The 15,241-nt window shown below is 33.5% G+C and overlaps 2 protein-coding genes across 2 annotated transcripts; both read left to right on the top strand.

Annotated features, from left to right (window-relative positions):
- The first annotated feature begins 1,033 nt into the window (after positions 1-1,033).
- On the top strand, positions 1,034-4,994 carry LOC143553216 (uncharacterized). Its single transcript, XM_077043254.1, has 4 exons — positions 1,034-1,566; positions 1,719-1,801; positions 1,959-2,161; positions 4,782-4,994. The coding sequence occupies exons 1-4, from the start codon at positions 1,319-1,321 to the stop codon at positions 4,893-4,895; spliced, it is 648 nt and encodes a 215-aa protein (XP_076899369.1). The 5' UTR covers positions 1,034-1,318; the 3' UTR covers positions 4,896-4,994.
- Positions 4,995-7,121: 2,127 nt separating this feature from the next.
- LOC143554890 (thylakoid lumenal 29 kDa protein, chloroplastic-like) lies at positions 7,122-13,851 on the top strand. The gene is made up of 11 exons (XM_077044554.1): positions 7,122-7,255; positions 7,330-7,422; positions 10,007-10,103; positions 10,820-10,854; positions 10,945-11,010; positions 11,093-11,133; positions 11,411-11,541; positions 11,720-11,826; positions 12,409-12,546; positions 13,197-13,331; positions 13,529-13,851. Exons 1-11 carry the CDS (start codon positions 7,172-7,174, stop codon positions 13,637-13,639), a joined length of 1,038 nt encoding a protein of 345 aa, XP_076900669.1. The 5' UTR covers positions 7,122-7,171; the 3' UTR covers positions 13,640-13,851.
- The last annotated feature ends 1,390 nt before the right edge of the window (positions 13,852-15,241 follow it).

Genomic DNA, 15,241 nt, shown 5'->3' with positions numbered 1-15,241 from the left:
GAATAATGAACTAATTTCCATGAATATTATCTCTATTAGGACATGGACATAAAAAAACTGGATGCCATCATTGTAATGTATTCCTTGTTTGTGAACTGTTTGAATAGACCGTGCACGAAATTTCAAACACAATGGAAAAGTTGTTTTTTGAGACCCACTCTCACATCTCTCTCTCGCGTGTGCACACACACATGTGTATGTGTGTGTATAATCTTAATATCTAAATTGAATGTTTGAAAATGTCTAGGGTTAGAGTAGAATTTTTGTTTTTTTGATGTTGGAAACTAATATGTTGTGGAAGCTGATATAACGCGTCTGTAGGTGATGTACGGAATGTATCTATAGTGAAAGCTGATGTCAAGGATTTTCATTACCCGAAGAGGCGAAGAGTAATCTCAAGCTTGCTAAAAAAGAACTTGAAATATTATACTTAAGTAAGTTCTAATAATTCTACATTTTATTTTAAGTTTTTAACAACTTTAAAATATTACTTGTTTTATTTATTAAGACTATATAATCTATTGACGTATTTGATTTTTGTATTGGGAATTTGTTAAGTGGTAGATTTTTAGTAATTAGATAGGCATCGGATAACAACTTTAGTACTGTACATGCGATGATCACTATCGGTTTTTGGTTTGTGCCCTGCAAAAACCTCAGGAAAAAATTGTATAATAGATCATTCACAAGTGACTTAGTGCCCTGCATAACCATCCATGATATTTAATGAATCAGTTTTCCGTTCGAGATCACCCATAATCATAATTTCTCTACTAGATTTTTAACTAAGACCATTTATAATAAGAAGCTAAAAATCAGCTATAGCAAACACTTGCCCCCTTTGCTTGGGTTTTGCCTCTGGTACAACCAAAGTCCAAAACCAGCTCAAAAATTAACCACTTTCTTAATGTCATTTATTCACTCATAAAACCCTTTCTTGATTTTTTTTTTCACAAAAACACCTACTATGTCCACTATCCTTTAAATCATCACATCTCTAATGAAAAAAACACTCCAAAACTCACAATGTGGATTCTCTAACCACAACATGCCCCAGGGGTACAAATGTAAAACCACGCCTTCTATTGAAAGCACCATAATTATTTTTTTACAAAAGCACGTGATTACATGCCACTACGTTCCAATCTTTAAATTACTATATTCCGCTATTTACAACTAAAACAAATTAAAAAAAAAAACTATTAAACACACCATTGTCTCTATACTTCTGTATCCATTTCATATATGGTTTCAACTACCAGTCTACCCTCATAATATTGACACAAAAACACTTCCAAAACCCTCAAATTAATTAACCATGTCGATCACAAAGTCTTTTCATCCTCAAAACACAATTTCTAAATTAAATTTGCCTCAAAACCTAATTCATAGATCCCATCTCAACCTTCCATTCAACCCCATTTCTAGTTTTCCGGCCACCAAACCCACCGTGCCACCGATCACATCCGCCACACCTAGATGGAACTTAATGATCGTTTACGCCAACGTCGAACCCTCCGTACCACCTCCACCACCACCACCTCCTGGTTCTCCTTTTGGTTCTTGGTAATATATTATTTATTTTGTTAATATTAATATGAATATAAATATTAATATTAATGTTATTACTTATTTTTGTTCTTATATTAATATTAAATATATATTAATATTTATCATTTCTTTTGTTCTTATTATTATTTTACTTTTTTTGTTGGCAGGAAAAATTGGGTTATTGGGATCTTGATGACTTTTGTTATACCCTTAGTTACCACTAAAGGAAACCGATTAAAATTACTTATACGTAAGCTTTTAAACACTTTCAAATATTGTTATGGCGTGGATCTAACTAGCGGCGCAACTTGTGGCTCGTTTGTATTATGCTTTATTTATATAAAAACTATCTTTTAATGAATGAATAATTCATATGTTATAAAAAAGTTGTGATGATTATGTTGTAGAGAAAGTTGACGAGATAGTGGAGACGGCGGAGCAATTAACGGAGGTGGTGGAAGCGGTGGCGGATAAGGTGGACAAGGTGGTGGAAGAACTTGAGGATGTGTTGCCGGAGGATAGTGAACTTAAGAAGACTCTCGATTTCATCGAAAATGTTGCTGAAAAGGTCGAAAAGGATGCTCAGACCGCCGGTGATTTCATAGACAAGGTTAGTTTGTTTATTTTTTTTTCAAACGGTGACTTTCTTGAAAGGCTAAATGAGCCACAGCTCTCGAGTGAGAGCCTCAACCGCCCCACTCGGGCCAAGACTATGTTGTCTTAACCGGATCCACGCTTGGCATCCGAGTTTGGCTAGGCATTCCACGGGAAATTTCGAGCCCCCTGCCACTTGACAGGTGTTTCCTCACTCTAGTAGAAACCCGTGTCGCCATCCGGATTCGAACCTGAGCGGCCCAATGACATCAAGTTCTAACCTTCACTTGGCTGGCCATCTGAGCAAGCCCAGATGGTTAGGTTAGTTTGTTTATTATTATTATTAGGAAAATTGGATTTTAATAATCCCAACTTAATGCAATTGGCCAATAATAATCCTAACTTTGAAAATAACTGTCACTAATCCCAACTTTCACACTATTAGTTTTCATTGAACCTCCGTTAAATAAAACTTAACGACGTTAAGTTTTTTCCAAATTTCAAACTGATATTTTAGGGCTTTTGACCGGAATTAGGGTACGGGTCGATTGATGTAAAACTTACCATCAAACGGTGGTCCAAACGACTAAAGGATGCTTCAATTCTGATGTTTAAACTTTTAATTAACAAAAATCAAACTGTTTAAAGCGCCATTTTTAGTTAAGTTTTACATTTGTCGATTCATATTCTCATTCCGATCACAAACACTAAAATATCAGTTTGAAATTTGGAAAAAACTTAACGTCGTTAAGTTTTATTTAATGGAGGTTCAATAAAAACAAATAGTGTGAAAGTTAGGATCAGTGACAACTATTTTTAAAGTTATAGATTATTATCGGCCAACTGCACTAAGTTGGGATTATTATAATCCAATTTTCCTTATTATTATTATTATTATATATACTTAAAGATAAATAAGGTTTAAAAAGTGATTTGAAAATTGTGTAAAAAATCTGATTATTTATTTTATTTTCCAATTTAAAATCTGAAACCTAACACACTAAAAATTTGAATATACATAATGAATTCAGAGAAATATAAATAATGAAATGTACTTATCAACATTATTTAGAAAAAATAAAATAGTACGCTCTCTCTCTTTCCTATTCAACTTCAAAAACAATATGTATTTTAATAGGTTTAAAATATTTTAAATGTTTATTGTTTATCAAATAACGATGTTCGTCGGCTGGTTACATCGAGGTGTTGAAAATGTTTTTTTTTTCTTTTTTACATAATTAGAGATTTAGAGTTCTAAGTCCAAAGGTTATATAGACTATAGAGGGCTCTCAAATGATTAGTTCAAATTCAAAGATTATATTAAGGTGTATAATTAATTTGGGTGTTGTGGTTGGGGGCTAAGCTTGAGCTCAACTCATTTAACTTCAGTTCTTCAAGATTCAACTTTCAAGCATATCGCATTTTGATATGTATTTCTAAAACTCAAGCTCGACTCATAAATTGTTTTATAAGCTCGACCTTGAATCCTTTATATTTAGTATTTTATTTATATAGTTTTATAAATATATATATCATTTAGTTATTTTCATTGTAGTTTATATATAATCATAATTATAGTAAATATCTATTTAATATAGGAATAAAAAATATATAAATAATAGGTTTGCTTAGTTTTACGAGCCTGCACCAGCTCAAGAAGTGAGACCTGGGTTTAAGCTTGTTTATTAAATATGTTTATCTTTATATACGATATATGTAAGGTTGATAAGAAGCTGATATTAATCAGGTAATCTAGTTTACACGATTATTACAAACTAACCTCAATCATCCACAAACGAGAGCCGCCACAACCTTTGGCAACTACATTGATCCGAACGTTAAGTCATTAACTTCAATAATCAAATACCCTTTTTTTAATTATAGTTGGAGGACTTGTTTAGAACTTTTATATTAAGACAATACATCATCCCTTATTTAAGTTCTAAAGTATCCCAACTTTAAAAGTGTGGTGTTTATTTATTTTGTGGTATCTTGTTCAATTGCATTAAAAGGAGTGTTGCCATTGGTTTATCCTTTATGAGTTTTTGAGTTAAAACAATTCTTTATTCGTTTGACCGTTCAAAAAAAATCCTGAAAGAATTTAATTTGGAGAACACACGAAACAATTTTGAGAGAATTAATGTGTTAAGTGTTTTGATATTATGTTCTGTTGTAGTTCGTTATTTTGCTTAAGGGCGCATCCATATACGACACGTGTAACCTAATTACTTTAAATGGATTGGATGATTGTAAACTTATTGACATTTTGTAATAAATAAGATATAAACAGGATTAGGGCCATCCCAGAAATTTGTTAAAAAAATTTGAGCCGAATGAGAGAAAAAATTTGTGTCTTTAGTGAAAAAAAGTTTTTGGGCTTAAACAATTCTATGTTTAAATGAGTTTATTTGTTATGATATGGGTTGTGCATACAATTTTATTTATATAGAAATGAGCTTAAATAAGTTGAGTAATTGGTTTTAAACATTTATATTTTTAAATTATATATAAAAACTTTTTTAAAAAAATTTCGGACCTACTAGGGTGATCGGGCCAGAGGCCATCAACCAATTCGCCCTCCTTCAAAACCGGCCTTGAACAACATGTAAACAGTTTATTTCTTTTTGCAATCCCAGGTTCAAGATATGGAGGACAAGATAGACGAGATAATGGAACCCGTATTAGAGGAAGCTAAGGAAGTAGCTAAAAGAGCCAAGGAAAAAGAACGACAAATTAACAATAAAATATGAATTAAACGATCTTTTTAATTATCGAAACTTTGGTTGAATGTTTACACATGCTATGTCTATTCGTTATAAAAAATTATGGATACCTAATTTTTGAATTACTACACCAGCATGTCACGTCAATTTTAGTTACACGATTAATTTGATGTGATATCATGTAACGAATTGGTCATGAGAAAAATTAAATTGTTAGGTTAAATGAATTTCTTGTAGAAAATATGTGATAATTATTAGATTTAATATTTCTTTGCATCTTTGGCAGATGTCTTATTCGTATTTTGTTTCATTGCTTGTCCAATAAGGGACTAATCATGAACACTTCTTTCATTACACAATCAGACATTCAACGCTTAAACTTAGCTTTCAATGTGTATTGTCAAATAATAAGTTTCATTCCTCAACCAATTAAATCATTTCATTTTACTTAGACAAAATTACTTATACTTCCTATAACTAAAACCAACGATTTTAAATAAGTATTTAAGGGACTTTGTCTTGTTATTAGGCCGCTAAGCCAAGGGCTAGCATCAATACGACTGAATGTTGTGAGACGTTACCCCCATTGCGTCAAACAACCATGTGGCATCCTTTTGCAGGTTTAAGGGCGTCATGGGGCGTTAAACATCGCGCCGGAAGAACGTTATGGGGCGGTAAGGGTTGGCCATTATTGGATTAACGGTGGAAAAGGTGAGAGGGTGGGCGTTATGGCGCGGTGGCTGGGGTTAACACTTCGGACGTTAAACTACAATAAACGAAGTAACAATTGGCTTTTAACTCAAACAATAATATTATAAATCTTTTTATTTAAAAGGAATATTGGATTTTAATAATCCAAACTTAAGTATGTTGGCCAATATTAATCTCAACTTAAGAAATTCTCTAGATTAATCCCAACTTTCAATCTATGGGCATCTACTAAACATTTTCTTAATAGGAACTAACATCATTAGTTTTAAGACAAAATATACCAATTCTCCAAGTTGAGGCGGACAAATGAAAAATGTAATTTAACTTAAATACTCACCACCACGGCCATCGCCACTACTACCACCAACGACACCACCGCCACTGCGACCATCGCCACCGCCGCCACCCCACCAGGTCACTATAAACCGACCCGGACCGGTTTTACAAAAAAACCAGTTTCATGCAAACCGGTTGCCAAACCGACCCAGCCTGTCGGTTCGATCACCGGTTTCCCTTTTGGAACTACCAAATTGGTTTTAAAACATGACCGATTGAGAAAAATCGATTTTAAAACCGATTTCTAAACCGGGCTGAATCGATTTGGACCAGAACTTTCATGCTCCTAAATCGGTTTCTAAACCGAACCGGTTTGAATTAAACAGGTTCTGACTATAGTTTGACCAAACCGGTTCGGTTTAAAAAAAATGGTATATCACAGTCTAGGTTAAAATCAACTTTTGTATATAAAGATTTAAACTTGAAATTCTATATGAACGTAACTGATGCAATTTTATATCTATTATATTTTTTCTTTCCTTTTCAAAACTAAGATGTTGTATTTTTTTCCTCTGTATTATTTAGTTATTAACTTAATTATGACATCATCGAAAACATTTCGAATTAAGAAAATCACCTAAAGATTCATTAATCAAGTGAAAAAAAGCTAAAATAAACATGAGAAACGGTTGGGCTGTAAGGGGTTTAAAAACCAAGAGTATTCAGAATGTGACAAATGACTGAAACACTTGGGCTATAGGTGTTCTCTTTGATAGCGGAACCTAGACAGACCAACTGTTTATTGACACATGACATTTTTCAAGAAGAAACGTCTACCTAGACATGTTGTAAAGGGCGACTTTTAAACCCAAGCTGTTGGAGGTAGCGTATGAACCTTAGACGTTAGTGGAGATAGCGTCTAGGGCTGAGCTGCCTAAGCTGAAGGTAATGCTGAAGGCTCATATGTTCCCCTTTACAAACATCGGGATCTTGCAATTTGTTGATTTGCACATGAGTCAAGCTATTAGAGGAAACCCCTACAGTTCAAACGTTTCAACCATGTGTATCCTTTTGAATTTTTTTTATTTTTATTTTTCCAAATTTGTGTATGGATTCGGTCGGGTCAAATCAACACAAAAACAAACCCATGACATGTCACCAAGTACAGCTAGGACTAGAAATTCCCAAAACAAAAGCAGGATAGGATAAAATAAAACCCACACAAGACATATCCACATGGATTTCACACAATCTCCATTTTTCATACACATAATAATCACAACAACAATAACAAATCATCAAATCACCAAGTAACAATGGGGTTGGTTTCATTCCTCTCAACTGTTCCAACCCTGCTTCCAAATACTCCATTACCCTCCAACAGATGCCCAATTCGTAATGTAAGTTATTTATTACTTCAATTTTAGTTTCTCTTTGTCAGTTTCATCAATTTGTATGTTGGTTTCATGAACAGGCTCAAATCAATTGCAAATTTGAGGAGGATACTGGGAACAATGGTGTTGGAAGAAGAGATGTTCTTAAATGTGTTGGAGCTGCAGTTAGCCTGGTAATTGTCATTCTGTTTTATTAAAATGTTATACATTTGCGGGTCGATCGGCCTGTTTTATCGGGTTGGGTCATTTTTGTATTTAGCATTTCCGAGACTGAACATAAGTTATGCAAAGAACCCGTTAGAAGGTGACTGTTGAAGTCGGTTGTAGGCTGGATCAGGCCAATGAGCTTCGGCTGCTTAACGGGTAGTGTTCATACAGACCTGGAAATTTTACATGAACCCGATAATTGTGGCATACAGAATCTAAACACAACACGTGTATTTGCGGGTTGACACAAACACTACCCGTTTGAACCGACAAATTTTTTTTACATCTTAGTATTTTAAAATTCTAAATTTACATTTTTTGAGCAATTATGTTAAACTACGCTATATTGTTTAAGCGGGTCTTGTTCGCGGGTCGAAGCCGACACGAACTTGAGAATTTTACATGAACTAGAAAATCGTGTCACACACATGAACACGAACAAGACACGTGTACTTGAACGTTCACAAGAACACAACCCGAATTTTATTACATATTAATATTTTAAAGTTCTGAATTTACCTGTTATTTTTTATTCTTTTGAGCAATTATGTATAAACTATGACATATTGTTTAAACAGGTCGTGTTTGCGGGTTGCCAGGTTGAAGCCTACACGAATCACGACCCGTTTGACCAGAAATATAGTTCTTTTTACATATTAATATTTTGTACAGAGCGATGGGGAATTAGACAGTGATGTGACCCACCGAGTTCAGGTAGGATGGTGTAGATGGAAAGCAGCCACAGGTATATTGTGCGACAAGAGTTTCCCGACTAAACTAAAGGGAAAATTCTATAGGGTGGCAGTTAGACCTGCAATGCTATATGGAACAGATTGTTGGGCCATCAAGAAGGCACAAGTGCGGAAGATGGAGGTAGCAGAAATGAGAATGCTACGTTGGATGTGTGGGCACACAAGGCTAGACCGAATAAGAAACGTTGTGTTTCGCGAGAGATTAGGGGTGGCGAACATAGCAGACAAGATAAGAGAGTGGAGATTGAGATGGTTTGGACATGTAAAGAGAAGACAGACGACGAATCCTGTTAGATCCGTAGAAAACATTACTATAGAGGGGAGGAGGGGTAGAGGACAACCGAAATTGACTTGGGATGAGAGGATTAGGCATGATTTGATAGACCTAAACCTCTCCGAGGACATGGTTGAGGATAGGAATTCGTGGAGAAGTAGAATTAAAGTTAAGGATTTTTAGAGAGAATTGAATACCTTAGGGCTTACACTTAACTTATTTAGGTCACATACCATAATGGTATTTCCCTTACATATATTATTATTATTATTATAATTATTATTAGCTTTTATATAGCTGTTAAACTGTGATCTTATTATTAATATTATTATAATTAGTAGTAGTTTTTATATAACTGTTAAACTTTGATTTCCTTTATTTTGCTTTATACACATGTACTTAGAGCCGAGGGTCTCTCTGGAAGCCACCTCTTTATTCCTTTGGATAGAGGTACGGTGTGCCTACATCCCACCCTCCCCAGACCCTACTTATAGCTTTGCTTTCTGTGGGATTTTACTGGGTATGATTGATTGATTGATTGATTGAATATTTAAAATTCTAAATTACATCTTATTTTTATCTTTTTAGAAATTATGTTTAACTAAGCAATGCTATTTTTTAAATATGGACAACCGAAATTGACTTGGGATGAGAGGATTAGGCATGATTTGATAGACCTAAACCTCTCCGAGGACATGGTTGAGGATAGGAATTCGTGGAGAAGTAGAATTAAAGTTAAGGATTTTTAGAGAGAATTGAATACCTTAGGGCTTACACTTAACTTATTTAGGTCACATACCATAATGGTATTTCCCTTACATATATTATTATTATTATTATTATAATTATTATTAGCTTTTATATAGCTGTTAAACTGTGATCTTATTATTAATATTATTATAATTAGTAGTAGTTTTTATATAACTGTTAAACTTTGATTTCCTTTATTTTGCTTTATACACATGTACTTAGAGCCGAGGGTCTCTCTGGAAGCCACCTCTTTATTCCTTTGGATAGAGGTACGGTGTGCCTACATCCCACCCTCCCCAGACCCTACTTATAGCTTTGCTGTCGGTGGGATTTTACTGGGTATGATTGATTGATTGATTGATTGAATATTTAAAATTCTAAATTACATCTTATTTTTATCTTTTTAGAAATTATGTTTAACTAAGCAATGCTATTTTTTAAATATTAAATTTTGGCATAAATATACCCTAATAGTTTAAGTTATTACATAAACACATTTAGAATTAAACAGGGCCAACCTGCGAACCCGACTGACTGACACGAACATGACCCGTTTAGCTACATGTGTTCGCCAATTTGATCTGAGCCCATTTAGGCTAAACCCATACCCACAAATTTCATGTTAGGTTCATGTTATGTCAGAAATCTCACAACTTTAAATGGGCCGGACCTTCTCGGGCCTGGCCCAGACCGACTCAAATGTGCAATGCATAGTTCTTACATGAATTAGAGTGATGTGATCATGAGTTTCTGCCAGTTGTTCTCTCTTCATAGGAATTAGTGGCAGGCTTGAGCCCGATCCCGAGCCCGGTTGTGGAGGTGGCCCACGCTGCTGATCTCATACAACGAAGACAGCGTGGCGATTTTCAGTGTAAGGCTTCTTGTTTCTTGATTTAACATAAAAAAGAGTAATTTCATTTGACCTGTTTTAATATAAGTTCTTTTTGTTTATTTTACTGAGATAAAACATAAGTCAAACCGGCCCGTTGGCCCCATGTTTGTTGAAGGGTTCACTTGTTAATATGAACGGGGCAAGTTCGAGTTTGTTCATTTAACTTCAACCAAACAAACGATCGAACACGAACAATTACACGAATGAGGTTTTCTTGTTTTTGCTTGTTCGTTAAAAAAATAAACATGCTCGTGTTTGTTTGTTAACAAAATAAGCGAACGATTCACGAACTTGAGCGGATGAACCTAAATGAACATATATTAACGAACATAACTGAGCTAAAACCAGTTAAAAGTATTGTGAAGAACAATGTGTTGGGCCTAAAATGCTATTAAACCTAGACTAAGTTGTAATGGGCTAAAAGATTTTAAATGAATATATTAACGAACAAACTTAAGCCACGTAAACTAACAGACATAAATGAACGAACGAGACACGTGTTTATGTTCGTTCTTTGACTAAATGAACAAATTTTTTTGCTTATGTTCGTTTGTTTATTAAATAAATGAACATAAACAAACTTTCTATCGAACGGTTCATCAACTGTTTACTGAATGTTCGGTTAATACACATATTGTATTTATAATTAGTTAAGCTTAAACTTTGTCTCTAATTTCATTTTTCTAATTTGACAGCAAATATAAAGTCAACCCTCTATACTGCCATCAAGGTGAATCATCAAGTCATCAACTAACTGTTTTTGTTTTGCATAGGGTTGGTTACCCTTTTGAAGATATCTCACTTCTTGTTTATGTCTTAGGCAAAACCAGAGCTCGTTTCACCCCTATTAACATTAGCACTTAATGATGCCGTGACATATGATAAGGTCAATTTTATAGCTGATTACTTTACAATGTTGTTATAATGTTAAGTTAGTAATATTAGTTTGTTTATTGTTAATCTTGTAGCCTACAAAAACTGGAGGCCCGAATGGATCCATACGGTTCAGGTAAGCTTTTTTTCTTTGTCCTCATAAAAGATTTATTGTAGTTCACAAGTTTTCTAATTTCTAATTTCTACTTGTCCAATCTGTTTATAACCCCCCCCCCCAACCCGCTTTACTTATTTAACTCGTTTACAACCCGCCAACTTGATTTACTTGTCTAAACCGTTTATAACCCGGCCACCCATATATGATCATAAGTTAAACGTAATGCAATTTCATATTTACGGGTTTTACCTCAAATATTTGAATGTATTTTTTTATTTTATTTTTTTGCATGAAGCGAGGAGATCAGCCGACCCGAAAACCAGGGACTCTCTGCTGCTTTAGCATTAGTCGAGGAAGCCAAAAAAGAGATCGATTCTTACTCAAAAGGTGGACCGATCTCATATTCTGATCTCATCCAGTTAGCAGGTTGGCATTAAACTTCTTCATTTTGGTCAAACTGACTTTTCAATCTCCAAAATATTTCCATTTTGGTGATCTTAATGTACTTATATGTGCTTTCTATTCAAAGATTAAAACTTTAATCAGTTTTGATATCATTTTGACTTCTTGAAGTCAAATGTTGACTCGTTGACCTTTGGTGTAGCACAAAGTGCTGTTAAAGCTACATTTTTGGCTTCGGCTATTCGAAAATGTGGTGGAAATGAAGAAAAAGGGAATCTGTTATACTCGGCTTATGGTTCAAGTGGACAGGTTAGTTTTTCCCAATAAACCTTTAACGAGTTTGTGGGTTGACCTGTTTAGCCCATTTATATATTTTTATTCTTACAAAATATGTATTTTATTTCATAACTTAAAACAGATTTGGTATTCAATACCGAAAAATAATTGATAAAAGAGAATATATACATTTTTTTTGGTAAATTGTAATTTTAGAGTTAATATATACAAAATAGTAAAATAAAATAAAAATTCTCGGGTTAAACAGGTTTTGTTCAGGTTGACCATTTTATAATTTTTTTGCCTTAACTTATTTAATATGCATTTGTACCTTTAGTTTTATAAATTTAGAGTATTAATATGCAAATTAATAAAATATAACAATATTTTTGGGTTAAAGGGGCCGTGTTCATGTCAACATGTAAAGATTCATGCCCGGTTCAAGTTAATGTGTCATACATGATTTTTGGGTTTATGTTGTGTTTTGGTTTGTGCCGGGCTCAAGTTAATGTGTCTTGCATGATTCTTGGGTTTGTTTCGTGTTCGGGTTTGTGTTGGGTTTATCCGCCAATCCTCAAACATGACCCATGAACACAAGTTTTTTTTTTCATGTAGTGGAGATTGTTCGATAGGCAATTTGGACGGTCAGATGCTCAAGAGCCAGATCCCGAGGGCAGAGTACCCGACTGGTCAAAAGCGAGTGTCCAAGAAATGAAAGACAAGTTTATAGCCATTGGGTTTGGTCCCCGCCAGGTAAACTTCTCATTTTGCTCTCCAGAATAGAACGTGCTCGAGTTGACTTTTCATGACCATTTGACTATCCGAGAGTCAACTTGTAGAGTCCAATCAAGAAAAGAGTGCCGGAATAATGGTTTTTAGTACGTGTCAAAATAATGGAGTTGATCCGAGCCTAATCGAGCTCAAGTCTAAAAATAAGCTTGTCTGATAAACGAGCCTCAACGTCCCTTATTGGCTCAAGCTGGTTTGCCAGCCTAAACGAGCGTAATGCTTATATAATTTTATTTAATAAATATTCATTTTATATTTATATAACAAGTATTATTATATATGAAATTTTGGAAAAAATAAATAAATAATATATTATGTTATATACAAAAGATTTACTTAAATGATATATAAATCATAATTGTAAATGTATATAAATTAATTAATATCTAATAATCTAGCAAAGCTCAAGCTTGAAAAACTATTCACAAGCTTAGCTCAGGCTTTAGAAATGAGCCGAGCTCGAGCTCTAGTAAGTTAAACAAGCCGAGCTCGAGCGCAATCAAGCTTGCTCTCGGTTTGGCTCATTTACAACCCAGCCATTCTACCCATTCGTCCAGTTCACCTTTAAAAACTTTTTAAAGCTTATCCGCTTGACATGTTTGACCCGCTTGCAGCTGGCAGTAATGTCTGCATTCTTGGGCCCTGATCAGTTAGCAACTGAAGCCAAATTAGCAACGGATCCAGACGTTACTAAATGGGTTGAAAAATACCAGCGGAGCAGAGAAACCGTCTCCCAAACCGACTATGAGGTTAGCACCCTTTCATGTATCCGGTTCACATTGTTTACTATATCGCGTCAAACATTGACTTTTGCAAACTTAAGTGTTCTTGTTTAACTATTTTGTAAAATGTAACATTTCTCCATTGTGATAAGTTTTATAAAAGTCGACTTGATAACGCCTTTTATATTGACATGTGATGGAATTCTTTGTATTGTGATTTTCAGGTCGATTTGATAACGACTCTTACAAAGCTGAGTGGTTTGGGTCAAAACATCAACTACGAGGCATACTCGTACGCGGTCCCTAAAGTTGACTTTACAAAACTCAAGCTGTGAAAAGCTCGATACAACATATTATGATGATAAAACGAGTGAAACGAGTTGAGCCGATAATACAATCGAGTCGGGATTCTTATTTAATTGCAGTGCATATATTCAAGGAGTCTGGTTTGTTTTTATAATAGTTCAGACTTCAAAGTGAGTTTAGTAAAACTGATGTACATGTATGAACAGTGTAATAACCTATATATATTTTTAATCTGCTGGAGAGATTAGTCTGATTAAAATAAGTAATCTCAAGTCATGCCATTTGTTTAAGTAATCTAGTTTAGTCTGATTAAAATAAGAGAGGTTATGAGAACAAATGGTTTAAATTGGGTATGGGATATAGTGTTTTACTAAGTAATCTTACAATACTAATAAACAAAAATAATAATGCCTAGGTGTCCTAACCACATTCATTCCTAGATTAAAATTCCATACTAATCTTCTAATCTCTCTTCTCCTTAATCCATGCTATCCATGGGTCATTAGTGAAAATGGTTTGACCCATAAGTTACATCTCAAGATATAATGCATACATTAATGATTATTTACAATAATATAAATCCTAAAACATAATTTTGCTCAATGTATACATTACTTTTTATTAAAAATGTCAACACATGTTTTAACAATAAGGACTCGTGAATTCAGTTTGAATTATGCGAGACTTCTCACTTCATATAATATATAAATTTTTAATTATTTTGTTTAATTTAAATTTCTAATAAATGTGATTATTAATTTTATATCTTTAATTTAATATTCTAAACGTAGTCATGCTAAAAAAAATTAAGCATTAAAACAATGATCAGTTATACCTAAAGAAATTTGGAGTCCTGTAACTGTAATTCAGTTTTTTTTCTAAAAAGTTATAAAACCGAATTCTTTGTTTTTTGGAAACTGTAAAATTTCGTTTTTTTTATTTCATAAACATTTATTACATAATCAATTTCAACAAAACAAATCTTATGTTACTCTACTAATAAAAAAAATGTTGATGCTTAGGTGTCAAGCCTACATTCACTCATAGCTTAATTTTTCATCATAATTCATAATATCTCATCTCATTTAGTCTAATTATCCATAGTCAAAATCATTTTATCAATTGAGTTATAGCATAGTTAGATGGATTTTATTAACTATTTAAAGGTGTATAAATGTCACGTTTATAATCACCATTCAAGAAGAATTGATGCTAAATATAATCAATTATTGGGTTGGTTGTGGTTTTTCAACATCACATGCAGTATATATTTAGGTGGTGCATATATGTAATATGATGACATTATACGCAAGATTATTGTCTATATGCACATTGATCATCATCTTTTAAAAATTGTTACACGAAAAATTACATTAAGTTCATATTATCCACCATGTGTAGTACACGTAGTGAAACATGAAGAAGATACATTTTATAAGTCATGAAACATGAAAATTTTATAATTCATAAATCGTATACTTTGTCTAATACATTAATTTACATGATAAATGAGACCTTAAAGTGATGATTACAAATTCGAAAATACTTCTTTGTATACAGAATTTGTATCATATGTTGCGTTTAATATGAAGACACCTTTCGGGCATGCAATCCTATTACCAAATTGTGTT

This window comes from Bidens hawaiensis, unplaced genomic scaffold, assembly GCF_021521415.1.
Source record: "Bidens hawaiensis isolate Kalapana, Puna unplaced genomic scaffold, B.hawaiensis_p1.1 tig00001032_1, whole genome shotgun sequence".
NCBI classification, from domain to species: domain Eukaryota; kingdom Viridiplantae; phylum Streptophyta; class Magnoliopsida; order Asterales; family Asteraceae; genus Bidens; species Bidens hawaiensis.
The sequence above is the reverse complement of the archived record's forward strand: the minus strand, read 5'-3'. Positions and strand labels throughout refer to the sequence as shown.

Bases quoted from the DNA above. Each gene is read 5' to 3' on its own strand.
- LOC143554890 (XM_077044554.1), top strand. From the start codon at position 7,172: ATGGGGTTGGTTTCATTCCTCTCAACTGTTCCAACCCTGCTTCCAAAT. The intron at 10,855-10,944 runs GTGAATCATCAA...TTTATGTCTTAG, and splicing joins CCCTCTATACTGCCATCAAG to GCAAAACCAGAGCTCGTTTC. The intron at 11,011-11,092 runs GTCAATTTTATA...TTAATCTTGTAG, and splicing joins ATGCCGTGACATATGATAAG to CCTACAAAAACTGGAGGCCC.
- LOC143553216 (XM_077043254.1), top strand. From the start codon at position 1,319: ATGTCGATCACAAAGTCTTTTCATCCTCAAAACACAATTTCTAAATTA. The intron at 1,567-1,718 runs GTAATATATTAT...TTTTGTTGGCAG, and splicing joins GGTTCTCCTTTTGGTTCTTG to GAAAAATTGGGTTATTGGGA. The intron at 1,802-1,958 runs GTAAGCTTTTAA...ATTATGTTGTAG, and splicing joins CCGATTAAAATTACTTATAC to AGAAAGTTGACGAGATAGTG.